The following is a 19,534-nucleotide window of genomic DNA, read 5'->3' as shown; positions in this document are numbered from 1 at the left end:
CTTCTTCTACTTCTTTTTCTTGTTCCTCTTGAGTCACTTTAGACTTATTTAATTACGTGTAAAAACGTACGTTTGTTGTACAATACATACATACATGAGCGCGATATTTAGAATCGACCAAAGACTATGGTGTGCGATCATATTCAAATATATGTATATGTAATATCATAATACATAGTAAAATCTTTCAACCTCGGTTACGTCGATAAAGGTTAGGTACTTATTTATTTATTTACTTACTCACAAAATATTCGAAATTTTTTCTTCTACGATCTTTTCCTGTCTTTTAATATATTCTTGTTTCATGAATAATAGTACTATATTGCAAGTTTACATAAGTATAAGAGTCATCGATGAAGTTAGAGGACAAAGTTTCTTCGTCCGTTCTGCGCAAATTGTACTACGCAAATATACTGCGCAACACGTTCTGCTCAACCGTTTAATTACGAATTAATTATACAACTATCAACAATTAATTATCATAATAATAAAATAAATACTATTATCAAACTATACTAGAATAATATCTTCATAAAAAAATAGAATAATAGTGTCTTCAACTTGTAAAAAAGAAAACAATAAGAAAATATTATATAAAATCCTCGAGGAACGTTCTAACTTTAAAATAAAATGGTTCGAGCAAGCGAATTAACATAAAACCATGTTGGTTTTTAAAAGAGAAAATTATATCACATGCTCATAACGAACAAAGTTTTCTTCAAAAACCGGAAAACGATGTCCTCCCTACCATTATGTTTTTGACCTTTTTCTTAAGCCAACTGGCTATATAGTACTACCACATATATGATTCTTATTATTTTGTTCATTCCCTTTCTTTTCTCTTCTTTTCTTTTCTTTTCTTTTCTTTTCTTTTCTTTTCTTTTCTTTTCTTTTCTTTTCTTTTCTTTTCTTTTCTTTTCTCGAGAACTCGGACGAGACGAATATTCTCGAGACGTACACTGTATAAAAGTTTATAACGTGTATATGTGTTTCCACGTATGCACACACACGTATACGAGGTACATCATAATCATACACTTGCACATCATATATTTATAGTTGCATACTTACATACTTACATTCATACACATTATACATACATACATACATACGTACATACATACATACATACATACATTCATAGATTCACACAACGAGCGAGCGTAATTAAAAAAGGACAGACGCTCGTGCAAATTCTCTTTATCGACCGAGGACGCGACCTTTACTGATATCATTTCTCGTCTACGTCTATAAATGTCGGTCATTTTTTATCTCTTTTCTTCTCTCCTTTTTTTTATTTCTTCTTCTTCTTCTTCTTCTTTTCCAAAAGATGATCTCTCTCCTTTCGTTTGTCCCACAAAATTTTTGCCGAAAAAAAAGAAAAAGCTCCCACAACGACGACGAAGTCTTCAAAGGAAGAAAACAGAACAGAATGACAAATCGTCTAGCACCGTCGATATTTTCCGTTTTCTTTTTATCTTATTTTAAATTTTGTTTTCTTCTTTTGACGACCATCGGATCGGATCGATTTATCGAAAAAAATACGAAATACGTAATACAAGTAAATCCCCCCTTTTCTATGAAACTTTTTCCTCTATTATTTGTTGTCTATATATGCAGAGTAATGCGTGCGATTATTTTTGTATATATTTGTGTGCGTGTGTGTGTGTGTGTGTGTATGTTTGCGTTTATTTGAAAACGTATACTCGAATACGTCAGGTCCGTGAGATAGAGAGAGAGAGTTAGAGAGATGAAAAGAGAGAGAGAGAGAAAGAGAGAAAGAGAAAGAGAGAAAGAAAGGGCGCTTTTAAGGATGTCGATTCTAATCAAATGAGTACGACTAGGACTTGGCCTTTTCGCTTTGTGCTTTGTCAAAGCCATCTATAAGCGTTTCGATGATGAACTTGATCGTCTTCTTATAGATGTTTTCTACGTTCTCCGAATAACGATCTTCCAACGTTCGTTCCACTGCATCTAGGAAGGGCTTCTCGATTTTCTGAAAACAGATCTTCTGTTTTTCGCTTATCTTCTTACAAAAAGAAATTCGAAATTGAAGGAAGATATCAAAAGAGAGAGAAAGAGAGAGAAAGAAAACGAATGGAAATAAAATGAATTCAAAGAGTGCATGGAATTTCTATAAATATATGCATGAATAAAAATATACAAATAAAATATATATTATAATATATATGTATATACATATGAAAATTGTTCTTAAAAAATATTTTTACACAATTTTTATAGTTTACGATCTTTGGTAAGATAGATCACTGTAATGTTAATGTAGTAAAAATAATAACATAATTTAAAAATTATATTTGGAGGGATATGTGAAAAATGATGACAATTAATAGAAAATAAAAAATAAAAGAAAGTACGATAATGCATAAATAATTTTGGGACATACCCAAAAATATTCTCGATCGAAGCCCGGAATTTTAGTGTGCGATGCACCAACCTGATGCAAGTACTCCAGAAATGTATCCATGTCGTCTAAACATTTAATTCCTTCATCGAGAGTCATCATGACCGTTTTTGCATGTTCGGCCAATTCCATACTCGACGATTGTTGTTCCTTCGTTTTCAAATCACGAAATTTAGTGAAAAGATTCAATAAATCTGCGTTCTCTTCGAATAATCTGCAAGTACAAATATCTATCGTCAAATTGCATTTATTTAATTAAATTATTATCAATTATAATTGTTATTATACTTTAGTTGTTTTTTTCTTTCGATAATGAATATACCTCCGTATTTATTTAGATATTTTGTTTATTTCAAGTAGAAAAACAATTAATTTTCTGATCCAATCAATTTCATGAATCAATAAATGGATACGTGTAATTTCACCTACAATTAATCAAAGATAAGAAGCAAATTAATTCTGCATTATCGTCACGAATTCGATCACAAGCCGCCGAGCTAACCTCAAGGAATGGGTCTGCTGATTAATTAGATCGAATAGATTCACGCTATTCCTTACTCTATTATTCTCCTAGACAATTGTCACGAGACATGTTCAAATTAAAGATCGATAGTTGATGATTTTCATTGATATAATTCTATCTTTAATGATTAATAATCGAGAAAATAAATTAATAACCAGTAAACAAATTATTTATTGGAAAATAAAAATAAATACGTATATATCGTTCGCATTAATGATATTTTGTAATTCGTATTTATTTGTTCGATAATTAACAGCATTGATTGTTACCTACACGACTAATAAGAAATTTCTATTAACTTGCAAACCAATAAACGACGATGCATTTTATAGTTCCTACGTAACACGAGGGTTTGGACAAAAATTTGCCTTTTACCCGACGTAATTTCAATTATCGACAAAAAGTAATTGATATAGATTATTTTTATTATTTTTTTTTAATCTTTTTTTATTACACATAATCAACAAAATGAACGTAATCAATACGTTATAATATATTAATTGAATATGAAGAAAAATTTTAAAAGAAAAAGAGAACGAAATAATTAGCAGATATTTTATCTATCTCTTTCGTTTAACGACGAAATCGAAAATCAACAAATCACAAAAAAAAAAGAAAGAAAAAGAAAATAAAAAAAACAATTATAGTTGTCAACAATAGGTTGATACATTGGCGTACATCTACTACATCGTTTATTGATTTCCGAAGCTGTTGTGTTGGAGAAAATACACGTAGTTATGTTCTCTCGTCTCTCTCACTCTCTCTCTCTCTCGCTTATGCGATATACCTAAATAGCACGATCGAATTTAATTATGCTACGTCAAAAGCTAACTAGAGAGAAAAATAATCGCGACTATGACAAAAAAAACGAGATATTTTGTTGAAAATTCGACAAAAATTTTCAATTCCATTTATATCCGACTATTATTTTTCTATCATGTCTGAAAAGTACTATATGTACGGTATGAATATATTTAAAAAAATATATATATATATTTATTAAAAAAAAAAAAAAATCATTTTTTTTTCTCCACGAGATGAAATTTCAAGATTGATAAGATAGATGGATGATAGAAAAAAAATGAATAGAAGAAAAAAAGATTGGTACGAATTAATAATAATAGTAATAATAATTATAAGTAACAGTTATTAGTAAAATTTTGCAATTTATTTTACGATGGTAGGACATTTAATTATATTAGTTAGTACTACGAAAGCAACGACGAAGCGATACGATCAAAGTTCTGAACAAGTGCTGAAGGACTTCTTCCGATTGCACTTTAATTAATAATCAAGTTATCGTCTCTTTTCAAATGCAACATCTATCTACGATCTATACAGAAAATAATCTTGTTCCTTTTTTTTGTTCTTTAAAGTTTTGTACCATTAAAAAGTGATCCTATGCGGATGAAAAATCCTGTTTTAGGTTTGTTGGGAAATTACTCGCGGTAAAGTAAAAATGTCTTGAAGGAATAAGAATTATTTTTCAAAGCATCTTATTTAAACTTGGTAACTTTGCTTGCCAGCACGAGATAAAGAACTTTGTTCTCCCGTTTGACTTTTATTTTCTCGATAAAATATTGTATGTATATATATATGAGAAGAACTTTGTCTATGATAACCTAAACCCATTTACTTTTTTTATTCGATATTATTTTCATGTACAATTTCTTGATTTTCTTTTTTCTTTTTTTTGCAATAAAACTTATCGTTTGTATATTTTAATAATGACAAAACTTTTGTCTTCTTTCTACTTTATTTCCAATATACACGTTTTGTAAATCAAAAAAAAACAGAACATAACTTTTCCTATTTTTATAAACACCTTTGTAAAACTATCATTGTATAGTAAGAAAATTATACTATAAAAAAAGGAAAAAAAACAATAAAAAGGATAAACAATTTGTTTCGTAGTTGGAAAGGTAAGGAAGATATTATAATGATCAAAGATATTTTTAAATCTCGTATCCATACTCGAAGTATGTATTAGCGTTAAAAATAAATAGGCGAGTGAAAGAAAGAAAGAGAAAAAATAAAAAAATGAAAAAAATAAGAAGAAAAGAAAAAGGGAAAGAGACAACTGACCCTTTGAACGTCGTCTATCGGATGACTCGACGGTTTATAAATGAGTCAAGGAACCGTAAATTAAATATGTAATATAAAAACGAATGTTAAACGGAAGTATACGAGTAAAATTATGGCAATAATTGCACCTAAGTGTCGACCTAACTATGTAATACGAAATTTGTGGATTGCAACTTTCAATTTCAATTATCTTCGCTTGTAAGTAGAAGGAAACTTCAAAATGTTCGAACTCATTCGTGTTCTATCTATCTCTTTCTCTCACTCTCTCTTTTTAATTCCCTTCAAACTTTTCGTGCCCTTTTCTAACGCTCAACCTCCGCAAATCCCCAGAAATCAATGTGGAGTACCTTGTTGGAAGAACTGGGAATGAGTTTGTACGAGGAGCCTGGGCTAAATTTTCTTCCGATTAGTGTAATTTCATCTCGAACGTACTAACTTGGACCTAGTAGTTTTACTCATCATCGTAATCTTGCCAGTTACCAGAAAAAGAGAATGAGAGAGTGAGAGAGTGAGAGAGAGTGAGAGAGAGTGAGAGAGAGAGAGAGAGAGAGAGGGAAGAAAATTACGTTGTAACGAGATGATTAAAAAAAAATTAAGGGTGTCTTGATGATTACTAGCTTTACCGTAAACTTCATTTCAAATTTAATCCCCCTAGTAACTTCGTTTACGTTCCTGTTTAAATAACGATGATACAAATTTTTCCATCCAACCAAGCACGCTTAGTTCATTTTATTTTCTTTCCTAAAAATTTTAAGTAAATTTATAAATACAATTTTTGATATATATTCAATATTTCAATATTTGGAGATTCAATATTTTTATAGAATATATATATTATATTGTACAAATTTTTTATTGAAATATCTGTTAACGAATCGAACGAATAAATATATTTTTTTTAATTATATATTATATCTATCGAAATTTATTATATATAACTTTTAAATAATTTCTTAATAATTTGAAGAATCTTTTCAAGCAATCAATTAAGTATGAACTAACAAAGTTTAAGTTATTTTAACTTTTATCTAGAGTAAACAATGAAAACTTATAAAGTAAGTTAACTATATTTAACTGTAACATTACACAGTATTATACGTAGTTATACGGAAGATTAACTTTTCGAATCGAACGAAATTCTATCGTTGTCGGGGTGATGGGGGAAGAGGGTTTAAAAAACACAACTCGAGATGGTTATTTATTTTCTTTACATAATAGAGAAAGAATAAAAAGAAAAAATGATAATCCAATGATCGAATAATCGTCAATAAAGACTTTTTTAGGGAAATGAAGTGAAGAAAAAATAGTGAGATAAATGGGAAATAAATATATCATTCCGATGTAAAACGAAGTTGTTAAGAATTTAATTTTGGTATTGACAATATTCTATCATTTTTCTTTTCTTCTATCAATCAACATTGTTCGTCGAAAAGGTGTCAATTTTTTTTTATTCTTTTCCTTTTTTTTTGTTTTTCATGGGAAACAAAAAAATCAAGCAACTCAATAGTACTCGCGTTGATAAGATTGTTCTGATGTGAATCATGGTGCTCTTGTAAAAGTTACCTAAAGGTTCTTACGAATACTAGAAAATCTATTGTTCATTTTGCGAGAGCGAGTTAAAAAGAAAAAGAAAACATAAAGATAGAATAAAAGATGAAAAACTTCGCAAACAAGTACGAATATCTGTATTATAGATCAACGATAAAAAAGAAATAGAATAGAAAGAACCCAAAGTTACCCTACATATGTTTCAATGTTTTAACCCTTTGAGTGTTGAATACTTTAAGCTGAAGTATATTTTGTAGGGACGGAATAGTTTAGTTATTAATACAACTCTGTTTGCATGGGATTCATATATATTGATTGATATTATTAAATCAAATCAATTAATAAATTATATTTAATAATTGAAGTAGTTTTTGTTTCTTATATAACTTTCATGTGACCAAGATTCAAAAAAACAATAATCAATACGCGAAAACGTGTTTCAACCAATGATAAAAACCTAAAAAAAAAAGAAACAAGAAAAAAAGGACAGACAGATAATTACGAATAGATATCAGATGAATAACGCAAAAGAAAAAAAGAAAGAAACCATGACCAAAATCCTTGACTATTGGTCCTGTTTTATCGACAACGTTATCGTTACTGATTTTTATTACAATTTACAGATGTTACTATAATATATTTACTTTTATAGATGGTACACTCCTTTATTATTTGACTGCGATAAATTGAACTGAAGAAACGAAATCCAGACAAAAATGAGAGAAAAATAAAATAGAAAGGGAATTGAGGGTGGAAGTGAAAGAAGGATGACGGGGTGGAAAAAAAAGGAGAAGATATTATTATCTGCGAATCAAAAATATTGAACCTTTTTTTTTCTCTCGATTAAAATGAACCGATCAATGATATTTCGCAATGAACGATCAAAATTTCTATACTACTTCGTCGAAGTAAGTACCGACGACGTTTGTGCTGTGAACCCCGGCCTCATTCCTACCTCGCTATTACTCCTGCGCTATCGAAAATCGTTACGCACTTTCGAGGGAGTGAGAGAGAAAGAGAGAGAGAGAGAAAGAGAGAGAGATGGAAAGGGAAAGAGAAAGATGAGAGAAAGAGAGAGAGTGAGTGAAAAAGATAAAAAAACACGTTCAAAAAATTCCATTGTTCGATATTGTAACTTCTTAACAACGAAACGTTTATATGCATACATCTCTTTTTTTTTAATAATTATTTTGCAGATAAACAATGACGGACAAGCAGAGAGGAATGTAGACAAACAGAAAAAAAAATGATAGGTGTTCCATCATTTGTATATATATATATGTAATTTCAATATGAAATTGCTTTCGTTATCGTAATATATTAGAGGAGGTGGGGGTGGGAACGCGTAAACTAATTCTCTGAATTTTGTGATAACTTAACTGTGCATGTTAACATGGTTATATCGTTATGAGTTGTATTAAGAGATCGTGTTTAGAACGAAATTTCAAGATAATACAAAATTTGGCGTATGAAATTTGTATTATATAGAAATTGTGTTTTAACGAAATATATGTGTATGGGGAAAATTGTGTTACATGTTGTTATCAATTTATGAATTTTCTTATATAGAAATTATGTTTTTGAAATATTATTGTGTGTTATATGAAAGGTTTGAGTATACACGTGTTGTGGTTGTAATATGTGTAAATAATATTTCATTATTAGAAATAAATTGCATCGATACAGAAAAAAAATAAAAAGAAAAAATAAACACCTACGGACTTGTTATAACGTTGATAACGTTCGACAAACTGAATAGAATCGGTAATGTTGAGGCAAACTTAAACTGATGCAGGTTTCATGATAACCAAGGTGTAGATTTATGCATCGCTACATGTGTCAACGTGTATAGAGATCTTAAAGAAAGGGGAAGAGTGTGAGAGAGAGAGAGAAAAAAGGAAAAGGAAATACGCGTTTTCTGAAGTATACTTGAAAAAAAGGAAAAAAAATATTTTTTAAAGTCAAACGTAAACGTGCTTTTGATCGTTCGTAAAAAAAGAAAATATACATTTTTAATGTACGAAGTATTTAAGGTTGTTCAACAAATATGAGAGATGAGTATGATTTTGGTCACACAAGAGTGAACATAAAAAAAGGAAACAAGAAACTAAAAATGCACATTAGGGGAATAATTCCTGACCCTCTTTTGATTCATTCTATCTATATTATAATGTTTCTGAAACTATTTGTTATACGTTTTCACCCCTACGATTGAAACGACGAATTGAATTGATAAATGATTCAACACTGTTAATTTATATAGAACAATTGATAAATAACAAAAAAAGATGTCAATAATTTATGAAGCATTACTAATGCGTAATTAAAAAAACGATTATTAATTTTATAATAGAGAATCGAAAGGATTGAAAGTGTTGTTTAACCGTTTAATTAATTTTTAGTCATTACTCTGACACGAATAAAATTAATCTCTCAAAATGAATTTTATACCTATCCGTTTTCACATTTACCGAATAGAATAGAACAAAACAACTGTCATTAGTTTAATAGCGTTATGTACATAATAGAAATGCAAAGGGTGAGAGAGAGAGAGAGAGAGAGAGAGAGAGAGAGAAATTGAATATATAACATAGCGGGAAATTTGAATCACAAAATACGTTGGCACATTTTGTTTAATTTTGTGGAACGATATCAGGCTTCTATGTACGTACGTACGTACGTACACACACATATTATTCATGCTATAATACTTATATACCTATTAACACTAACGAATGTATTACCTACACATGCTCAGTTTTACTTGATACTACATGTACATAACGTATATACATATGTATATATATGTTATATATGTATATATACATACATAACAATTCAATTATGGATGCGAAACGAGCACGCGAGCCGACGCAAGCACGTTGAATTAAGTCGAAAGGATATATTGCGACTAGTAAAAAGGCTGTTCTTGGAAAACCTCAAGGTACTTTTCGGTAAGAAATTTTGTATACTTCCGTTAAAGGTCCGAGAAAGTAAAACTTAATTATTTAATATCTCAATGAAATCCAAACAATGTGATAAAATGTTATCCTTTGTCGTGATTTTGTTTTATTTTTATTTTTAACGTTAAATAAAAAATGATATCCTTTTACGTTTATGTTCGGACAGTTTTTATGTTCGGTCATGATCGTTTTATCTAAAAATAAGATAAAATGTGAAAGAAAATAATTCCTTTTATGGGAAAATACATTTTCAATGCATATATGACTTGCGTTATATTCAAGGCTTTTTTTTCGTTTCATGTCAGATGATAAAATATCTTTTTCTCTTTTTCTTCTTCTTCTTAGTCATTATCATCATCATCATCATCTTTTTCTTCTTCTTCTTCTACATCTCAAGAGGAAAAAAGAAAGAGAGATAAAGCACATCATCGGCGTCGTTCGAAAGCAAAGGATCAGGGTGGTTCACTGAATAATCCACCCTACTTTCAGGGTTGTGTTTGACGTTGATGGCGGCCTTGAAGAGCCTAAACGCTCAGCTAATCACGTAATGGCGCGTGACGCGAAGAAACACGGCTTGTTCTACCGTGGAAAATGTATGTGGTGTCGTAGGAAAGAGAAAGAGAGATGGATGTATAGACAGATAGATAGATAGATAGAAAGACAGATAGATAGATAGTGACACATAAACCTGTAGAAAGAAAGAGAAAGAAAATCGTTAACGTCACAGCTAACACTGACACGAGAAATTGATGCTTGAGATTTTTTTTTATGCCAACGTCATCGGTGATTTATTGAAAACAAAATAAAAACTAACCAAAACTTACAAAAAACATTTCTAAACTCTTGGGAGAAATTATTTTCAAAATTTAAATTATTTGAAAATTAAAAAAGACCTCTCGAACTAATATTTATTTGTATTTATTCAAACTAATATTTATTTATATACATTCAAAAGATTTCGAAAGATTATAGAACAAAATTATATTGAAAGATTGTATATATTAATTGATACGATAATATTAAAATAATAATAAACTAAAAAACAATTTAAAAATGTTATACTTAATTTAATCGATATCTTCTTGATTCTCAAAATAATTAGAAATATATTATTTCCAAGTACTTTCGTAGAACGATAAAGACAATTATTCGGATGTTATTCAAAGAGTAAACGTTCGAGGTTCGATCCAACAAACTTGTCATTTATATGCTACTCTCAACGATATCACAATCGATCGAAAGACGACGTATATCTATTACAGTTCATGTAACTATAGATCCTTTCTATTTTTAAAATTGAAACGTGCGCTCTTGAAGAATAAGCAGCACGAAAGCGTTCGATCGTTCCTAGAGTATTCTCGTTGAAAATAAAAAAAAAGAGATAAAACACACGCAGATATAAATGGTGTTTGAGATAGTTCAATAGATAAAACAAAATCCCCTTCACCCCTACCCCCAAAAGAAAAAAAAGAAACAAAAAGAGAAATAAAAAGAAAGAAAGAAAGATAGAGTTGAAGTAGATAGATATAACAAACCTTATGAACATGTAGATACCGGTAGCTTCTAGGGCTCTACCTACGGCCCTCCAACTAGCCATAACTGTAAATTTTTGCCTAGCCGTCAATGGAAGTCTAGGATCTGTAGTATTTTGTGGTGGTGGTGGCGAAGCTTCGCGAGCATTTTGATTTCGCGATTTCGTAGCTGTAAGTTTGCTAAGTTCGCAACCCATTTTGTATTGTGAGAAATTGATTTAACGTTATTATACGATTAATCCTATCTCTTTACAAGTGTCTTTATTGGTTTATTCTTTCTTTCTTTGTTATTTTCTTGTTATTATTATTATTGTTAATTTTACACTTTGCGAGAAAAAACGCAAAGCAACGCAACGCAACGCAATGTGCGATAGAAATTTTTTTCTCTCGTGCCTACCTCCCTCCCACCTCCCTCTTCCAGCCACAAAATTTGAATCTTCTATTGGGATTCAAAATGGCAATCGAAAAAATCCACGAGCGTGGTGGATCATCGATCGCAAACGCTCGTATCTTTTCTCTTGTTTATTATCGATGGTTAACATTACGCAACTTTAAACCTTTTCTTCTTTTGAACGAATGTTTCACTTTTTAATTAAATGTTTTTTGTTTGTTTTTTTCCTTTTTTGTCAATTGTTAATGGTCCAGTTATATAACAAACGTATAACGTTCGATTCGAAACTGTCAATTCTGTAGAAACATTTTTAATTTTCTTCGATTTGTCATCGAGAACGTTTGATCGTTAAACGATCGATATAAATCACGATCGTCATTTTAATCGGCAAACAACTCACACTTCCTTTTTTTTTCTGTGTGTTTTTTTTTTTATTTTTTAACTCATTTTATCGCACACGCGCATTTGCGATTATGACGAAAAATCTACAAATTTTCTTCTTTATCTTCCTTACTTTTTTTCTTTCACTATTACTTCTTCTTCTTCTTTCTCTTCTTCTTCTTCTTTTTAGACACGCAACACACGTGTTGTTTGAAATTCTGACACACCGGTTGTATACACTTCGTGGCTAGTCGCTAAATAAGTCTCTGTCAATTCCATTGCAAAATTTTCGAATTTGGTTGAAAAAGAGAGGACAAAAAATAACAAAAAAAAAAAAAGAAAAAGAAGAAAGGAGAAAACACAACGAGAGTGAATACGATTCTTGTTGATCTCGTTGATGTCTATTGGTTGTCTTATTATTTTCTTTAATAATAATCAATATATGATTTTGAAAAGATGAACGAAAATAAGCCTGACGACGAATTGAGAAAGAAACACGTCATTTATGATACGTCAGGATGATCCGCAATGTTCATTTTGGTTCAGTTGGAAGAACGTGAGCTTGTTTGAGGGGTAAAGGAAGTACAAGTGGTGGTTGCTCTCGAGTATCGGGAAGGAGGATGATGATATTGACAGGAGGTCGAGTATCGGCGGGAGAAACCTTTCACTCTTTCTTTCTCTCTCTTTTCCTATCTTTCGTTCGTTTTTAACGTGTTTCTCGAGATTATCAAACGTCCTCATCGAAAGATCATTTCTTCAGATACGATTGTTTCTATTTTCTTTTCCATTTTTCTCGCTAACTCGTTGCATACATATATATAATGCGTTTATATGTATATATACATATATATATATATCTCTTTCTCTTTTGTAAATCGATTCCTGTCCTCTCTTCCTATCTTCGTTGATATCGAGCCAATCGAGAGCACCTGACGCACGCTCTCCGTTATAACTGATATCTCTTCCTTCAACTCATCATAACACCACGAATAGACAAAAATAAAATTTAAGAATACAAAAAAGAACAGTCTAAAAAGTATATTATGAACAATTAAAAAATAGATAGATGATAGAAAAAACTATCCTTTAATTCCGATCATCTTCCATTAACATCCAAAACGATATTCTGATATGAATCTCGTCGTCCATCGATGATATCTTATTTAATCTTTTTTCTTCACAATTATTTATCGTTCATATTTGCAAAAAGATTCTTCGTACAATTCACCACCCATCATTTATTTCTATTTCTATCTATCTATCTATCTATTTATCTTTATTAAATTAATAATTCCTTTTTTTTTTTTATATGTTATCACTGCACCAAAAAATTAGTTCAGTAAACTCGGATTATTGTATTGGTCTTCCTTTTAAGGTAGAGTTTCCTGTTTTCTATCTTTAGACCGTTTCCCGGGGCTCCCTGATAAAGAGCTTACCGCAATTCTTGAACGTAAACGATATTGCCTAGAGCCCAGGCGAGCCGAGACTGAGGCGCCCATAACAAGTGCTCCTCTGGTGGTGACGCATGCGTCCCGACGCCGGGACCCTTCCTTTCCATCCTTCCATCATCCCCCTACCATACTTACACTTTATATCTTTTCTCATCCTCATCCTCATACACCCTCAGCCTCATCTACAGTCTCATCCTCAGCCTCATTTTCATCCTCGTCCTCAACCTCTATCAGCCTCCATCCAACCCACCCCAACCCCCAAACTCCCCCTCAACCCTCAACACCCAACCCACAACACCCGTATCCTCCCCTTTGCCACAAACTACGAGACCAATTAATCGGCCACTTTCCATTTTTGTTTTCCTCCTCCCTCCCTCATTTATTTTCTTTTGCATTCCTTATCTTTATTTCTTTTTAAGTTGATCCAATATTTTACATGTCCTTAAAATTGATCTCTATATAGATTGTCGAATAATAATATTGATATATTAAGTAAGGTTTCTTTTGATTTGATTATATTTGAGTATTGTTATCAAGATTTATATTGTATAAATATGTGTGCATTATATAAATTACAAAAATTTCATTAATTTAAAGTAAGAGATTGAATTTGTAATTGTATGTTAAGTTGGGATTTTCTTTTGCATAAGTGTGTATGTGTGTGAGTTTTATTGTATCATTATTTATATTTTTGAAATAGCGGATAGATGGGTGGTAGAATGATATAACCAACGTGTAAAAATAAATAGAAATAAAAGAAAGAATCGCATTTGAAAATTGTGTATTTAATATTTAAACTTGTTACGTCAAGTCCCTTTAACGTAATATATAACTTTGAAGATTTATGAATATTAAGAAATAATTATTGTGTTTTTAATAAAAAAAAAATGAAAAAGAGAATAATTACTTGCAATAATCGTTTGTAAATAAGATCTATCGGTAAAAAAAAATAAAGTAATCTCGAAAAAATGTTGTTCTATTTTTGTTGTTATTTTTTTCAACTTATCATACATACAATTCACCCCACGCTTCGTTTGTGCAATCCATCCGGATTAGATCTTGTATATATAAAATCTAGCAAATTATATGCAAATCGATTCATTCTTAAAGTTGGAGAAGGTTATCTCGATAAAAAGATGGGGAAAGAGAAAAAAAAGTAAAATATATCCAAGAGGATCAAAAAAAAAGACTTGGGTGTTAAACGGTCGAGACCAAAATTTCGAGGAAAAATAAAAAGAAAAGTATTTTTTTTTCTTTCCTCAAACTGAAAGTCCAATTTTGTCCTTTTTCTTATCAATGTGATCAAATCTTATATATTCTGTTTCGATAGTTGGTAGGCAGAATGCCTCGAGGATTCTTCCAAGAACTTTCGTTCCATACTGAAATTATGATTCTAGGCACAGACGCGGCCTCGAGAGGTCGAAACTCGATGGGCGTTTTACTTCAACGCCTTGGCCGTTAACGAAAACGAAAATGCTGCACCCTTCTTTCTTCCGTTCTACTTTCACGTAAATTGAACAACTTGTCAATTCGATATACAATTAATTTAATCTCTAATGTTATATCTTTTTAAATGATAAAAATATTTATTTTTTTGTTTTTGTTCTTCTTTCTTTTTTTTATTTTTTTTATTTTGCAAGAGAAAATTAAGAACACCTTAACGTAGTAAGAATTTAAATTCTTCGTTTAAGACGACGAGATATAATTCTCTGTTTATATAACTTGTAAATATATTCGTGTATTAAATTAACATATACATTATAAACTATATTTACATATTTAATGTTACTACTGACAATGGGATTGTAAAAGTTTATGTAGAAAACGTAAATCGTTTTTATTTCGAATACATTTGTGTACCGGTAATTACGATATACGGGGTTGGTAAAAAAGTGACAATACAAATATTTTGTTTTTATATTATTTTACAACAGTATTAATAAATTATAATTTTAAAATAAATATCGTTAAATGAAATTCTTTTTATTTTTTTTTTTTACCTTACAATTTAATAAAGCGATAACATAAAAACGTTACTTATAAATGTATATATACAAGAGGTATAATGTTTAGATAAAATAAAACACTTTTTAATTTGATTTTATATTCCGCGATAAAATGTTTCTTACAATTTGATTGAAATATTTTACTCCATATACATATAATTTCTCTCTATCGTTAGTTTAATCGAAAATCTCAGATTGACGTAAACTAGGAATGAACAACTTGATTATTGCAAAATGTATACGCGCAATCTGCATAATCATACTTCGTTCGTATAAATTATAAGCAGTTTAATGCTTTCACGTTCGAAACGAAGCATACATATATTTGTATCGTTGTGCGAACAGGAATACATTGTTCCGAATATGAAGGAATTAACTAATTCTACGTGCTCGACAATGCATAAAGCAATGTAACGTTATTGAATAAGATTTTCATATGTAACATTATTATTTTTTAATTTTTAATAACGGCACCTTGAATCGTTTGCTTCAACAAGTATTATAAATCATAAGTTGCTATTTGCATTTCTTTTTATTTGTGTTTTCCTTTTTAATATTTTTTAAGTGCATGTGTTCAAAATATCATTCGTATAAAATAAATAAAATTTTCTTTTTTATTCCAAGGTTTTTAAAAGAATGAAATCAATATGAAAATTGTCGGGAAGAAAAGAAACGTTTTTTTGAGAAGGGAACGAATGCCCAGCACCTTCAATTTTTCGACACGTAACAGATAAGATAGAGACAGAGAGAAAGAAAGAGAGGAAAAGGAACAGGAAGAAAAAAAAAGGATTAGGATCGATCTTCTGTTAAATTGACGGCACAGGATATTCTCTATCAGGTAAAATGTGTAAGAATTGGTAAATTAACTTTCTACAAACGTTCGTATTTTTTTAACGCATTATTTTTATACGAGAATTTTCGAAAAAGTAATTATTTTGTAGTGACGAGAATAGAATAGTCGATTTTAAACGAAGTTTCGAAACCTTTTCTTCGCACGAACTGAATTCGAAAATGGGATGTTTTCAGAAGCAAAAGTAAGTAAAGAAGTTGAAAATTAGATCATTTTTTTTTTTGGTATATCTTTATTTGCTGCTTATTTTTCTTCTTCTTCTTCTTCGTTTTTCTAATTTTTTTTTTCTCTTTTTTATTCCGAATACGTTGGAGCCAGGCACATTTAACAATAAACCTGTAGGTTTCAGGAGCAAGCTAGACATATAATTAGAGTGGAGGTATCTCGTGAGAAAATGCTTCGCCATATAATGACTTCGGGTCACGAAACCGAAGGAAGTTCTTCACTTTGGGCTTTGTAGTCTTGTTTATACGTAAGACGACTATCAGTCGATTTTATTTCTGCCAGTTACCAATCTACAAACTATCCAAATCATAACGGAGATATACAAGAAAAAGAAAAATATCTGAATAAGGCGTCGAAGTTAACAGATGAATGAACAATTATGTTTGATCTTTACGCGAATAAATAATCATTTACATTTGAATCGTTGTTTGTGCAAAAATTAAAAGAAAATACAAGTTTTTATGTGTTCGAAACATACAGGATGAATTAAAAGTAGGTGAACGATAAATAAATTAAATTTATTTTGATATTACATGTAAAATCATATTGACTAATAAAAACATTGAAAACTGTATCGACCAAAGTAAAGAAAAACGTCATAAAACAAATATAAAACATTCTAAAGAAGTTTTCACTTCAATAAATCTTATTTTATCATTTATTGTCCACTTATTTTTGATTCGGTCTGTATATCAATGTATCGGTTGGTACTGCAGGAATCTAAGTATAGTCATAGTAAAACAAAACCAACGAAGACGATGAAGACTACGATGATTACAAGATGAAACAACATACGAATGGAAACAATCATGAAAGTCATAGTAAGTTTTCATCGTGGTACGTTCAATGTATTGCGTTATGAAAGTTTCATGAACTCGATGAAATCTAGACTCCATACCTAATTTGTAAAAACCCATTAGTAAGCTATTTACGATCAATCGTATATTTAGTTTTTCACAATTAAATACACTTCGTGCCGTCTTATACTAACACTAATCGTTCGAAAAAAACAACTAACTCAATGTAAGAAGTCATTAATAAATTAAAGAAAATTCGAAGTGAAGAAAAATGGCGACGGTAGCTGGTATTCTTGGAACGCGGTCGGTAAGTTAGAGAACTACAAAACGGGGCCTTAAGATATCTTGAAAGGTTGGTGTATAAGAATGAAATAAAGGAGGCGCCATGGGAGTCCTTAGTTGGGACTAAAGCGAGTATATGGGATTCCACTCATTCTCCCATAAACCTATCTCGTGGTGATGGTGATGGTAGTTGTGGTGGTGGTGGTAATGGTGGTGGTGGTGGTCAGGTGGGGCAGGAAAAGGAGAGGAAGCCGGCTGCCTTCTTCCATCGTGCGACACCCACCTGGCGTCTCACCTGAAGCACCTTTGCTGCTGAGTGCTACGTCGGTCCCCGCGAGTGCGGTGCGCGTCTTCTTCTCTTCCTTTCTCTCTCTATCTGTACACCACCTCCTCCTTATTATCGTTCATTCATTCTCTCATACTACATAATCCATCTCTATCTCTTTCACTGTCTCGTAAAAGTTATTGAACTTATAGTTCATTATTATAACTATAACCTCATTCATTTATTTATTATTTTCTCTGTCTTTCTCTCTGTCTGTCTGTCTCTCTCTCTCTCTCTCTCTGTCTAACTTTTTGTTCACGCTGTTATCACAACGTTTCTCAACGATATGGGACAATTTTTTTTTATCGATAACGAATGAAACTATTTTACGTTTCAATAAATGCGTGGGTGAATGGAAGAAACATAAGAGAGGAGTAAAAGTAAGGAAGATCAAGCGACTACTACTACTACTACGGATTTGTAATAATCGGTGTTCTTTCAACGTAAGAACGTACCACCTTACCAAAGGATTTTAATATGACCGCGACTCAATTTCCCTGGATCGTACGGTGTTGTCTCGTGTGAAAGAGAAAGAGAAAGAAGATATTCTCGTGTCAGTGTTTTCGACGATACGTTTTCTCTAGGGAGAGGGGGGGATGGTGGGGTGGTGGGCTGGGGAAAGGGATTTCAATATTTCTCTGTGAGACTCCGAAGTGTTACCACTTTCAATTTCTCTTTCCCTCTCTCTCTCTTTCTCTCTTTATCTCTCTTTTACTCTTATACTATGATATAACTCGATCTATCAAATTTATTCATCTATCTTTCATAACGTGAAACGAATCGAGGAACGCGACTTGGATCTTCAAAAAGGTCCAAACATGTCAATCCCTCTTCCTACGTGCTCGTCGTAGGACAGATAGCCGAGAGAGGTAAGTTAAATCAAAATTGTTTTGTTTCTAGTACATATGAGATTTTATATAAAATAAAAATTAAATTAAATGAAAAAATAAGCATAAACGTGTATCTTTTATAGTTATCTTGAAAGTTATGATCTTATCTCATCGTGATTTTTCGAAATTCTTCTAATTTCCGTCCCCCGCCAATGTTTTTCTTCCATTGCTCGTCTGAAATTCATATAAAAAAAAAAGGATTGAAAATGCGAAATGCGAAATCACATCGCATTAGAGCCCGAGGAGAATTCTAAGAGCAGGTGAATCAGCGTAAGAGAATGAACTCTGGGTGCGCGGCAGCAGCGAATGTGTTCTCCGAATGAACATGTGCGCGCTTACAATACACCTAATACACCTTAGTATAACGTAAGAGTACGTCCTATGTATGAATAGTAGTAATAGTAGTAGTAGTAATAGTAGTAGTAGTAATAGTAGTTCATGTATATAGTTATACATATATACGAGAACACAAACGTTCTCGAGGGTAATATTGTCCCTTCCGAGATGACCGAGCGTGTTCCAATAGAAAACCATGCGAAATGGCAAACGCTTGATTGTTCTCTCGTATTTTTCATTCTTTCTTAAATAACAGATATATATATATTTCTATTCTCATTTTGTTTTTCTAACTTATGTCTTATTACTATTTATCATCGTGATAAAAAATAAAGAAAAGAAAATATAAAGAAGAGAAAAACGGAAAAGTTTATTTTAAACAAAACAAACCAAAAAATAAGTTTACTTTATAAAACTCGAGAAAGTATTTTATTTCCTAAAAGAAATCAACGAAGAAAGTCAGAAAGTTTAAAATAAGAAATAAGAAAATATAGAAGAATAAGAAGAAGAAAAAGAAAAAGAGG

General features: G+C 31.0%; 2 protein-coding genes and 1 long non-coding RNA gene across 5 annotated transcripts in view; 2 read left to right on the top strand and 1 right to left on the bottom strand.

Annotated features, from left to right (window-relative positions):
• Window positions 1-845: 845 nt before the first annotated feature.
• Window positions 846-13,349, bottom strand: LOC107063968 (neuroglobin). Of its 2 annotated transcripts, none has more exons than XM_015316180.2 (3): window positions 11,080-13,349; window positions 2,459-2,639; window positions 846-1,996 (listed from the first exon to the last, which is right to left on the bottom strand). In XM_015316180.2, the coding sequence occupies exons 1-3, from the start codon at window positions 11,271-11,273 to the stop codon at window positions 1,841-1,843; spliced, it is 531 nt and encodes a 176-aa protein (XP_015171666.1). In that variant the 5' UTR covers window positions 11,274-13,349; the 3' UTR covers window positions 846-1,840. The 2 variants fall into 2 exon arrangements, with proteins under 2 accessions (XP_015171666.1, XP_015171665.1); XM_015316179.2 differs by having other exon boundaries at window positions 2,408-2,639; window positions 11,080-13,346.
• A 1,356-nt stretch (window positions 13,350-14,705) lies between these two features.
• Window positions 14,706-16,969, top strand: LOC107063865 (uncharacterized). Of its 2 annotated transcripts, none has more exons than XR_016176497.1 (4): window positions 14,706-14,807; window positions 15,930-16,143; window positions 16,247-16,339; window positions 16,498-16,969. It is a non-coding gene; the product is annotated as an uncharacterized LOC107063865 (long non-coding RNA). The 2 variants fall into 2 exon arrangements; XR_001475418.2 differs by lacking the exon at window positions 14,706-14,807 and adding an exon at window positions 15,601-15,715.
• A 1,467-nt stretch (window positions 16,970-18,436) lies between these two features.
• LOC107063948 (uncharacterized) overlaps window positions 18,437-19,534 on the top strand; it is a 29,453-nt gene continuing 28,355 nt past the window's right edge. Inside the window, exon 1 of the mRNA XM_089172389.1 lies at window positions 18,437-18,653. The gene's annotated coding sequence lies outside the window, so the exon portion shown is untranslated. The remainder of the gene's footprint in view (window positions 18,654-19,534) is intronic.

This window comes from Polistes dominula, unplaced genomic scaffold (assembly GCF_049000335.1).
Source record: "Polistes dominula isolate Pdom_NZ unplaced genomic scaffold, Pdom_raw_medaka contig_73, whole genome shotgun sequence".
NCBI lineage: Eukaryota > Metazoa > Arthropoda > Insecta > Hymenoptera > Vespidae > Polistes > Polistes dominula.
Note: the sequence above shows the minus strand (reverse complement) of the source record. Positions and strands in the feature narration are given on the sequence as shown.

What these genes read in the sequence shown, in the direction of transcription:
- LOC107063968 (XM_015316179.2), bottom strand. Translation starts at nt 11,273, where the DNA reads ATGGGTTGCGAACTTAGCAAACTTACAGCTACGAAATCGCGAAATCAA. An exon ending in GGTATCTACATGTTCATAAG is followed by an intron (nt 2,640 to 11,079) that starts GTTTGTTATATC and finishes TTGTACTTGCAG; the next exon opens with ATTATTCGAAGAGAACGCAG. An exon ending in TCGATCGAGAATATTTTTGG is followed by an intron (nt 1,997 to 2,407) that starts GTATGTCCCAAA and finishes ATCTGTTTTCAG; the next exon opens with AAAATCGAGAAGCCCTTCCT.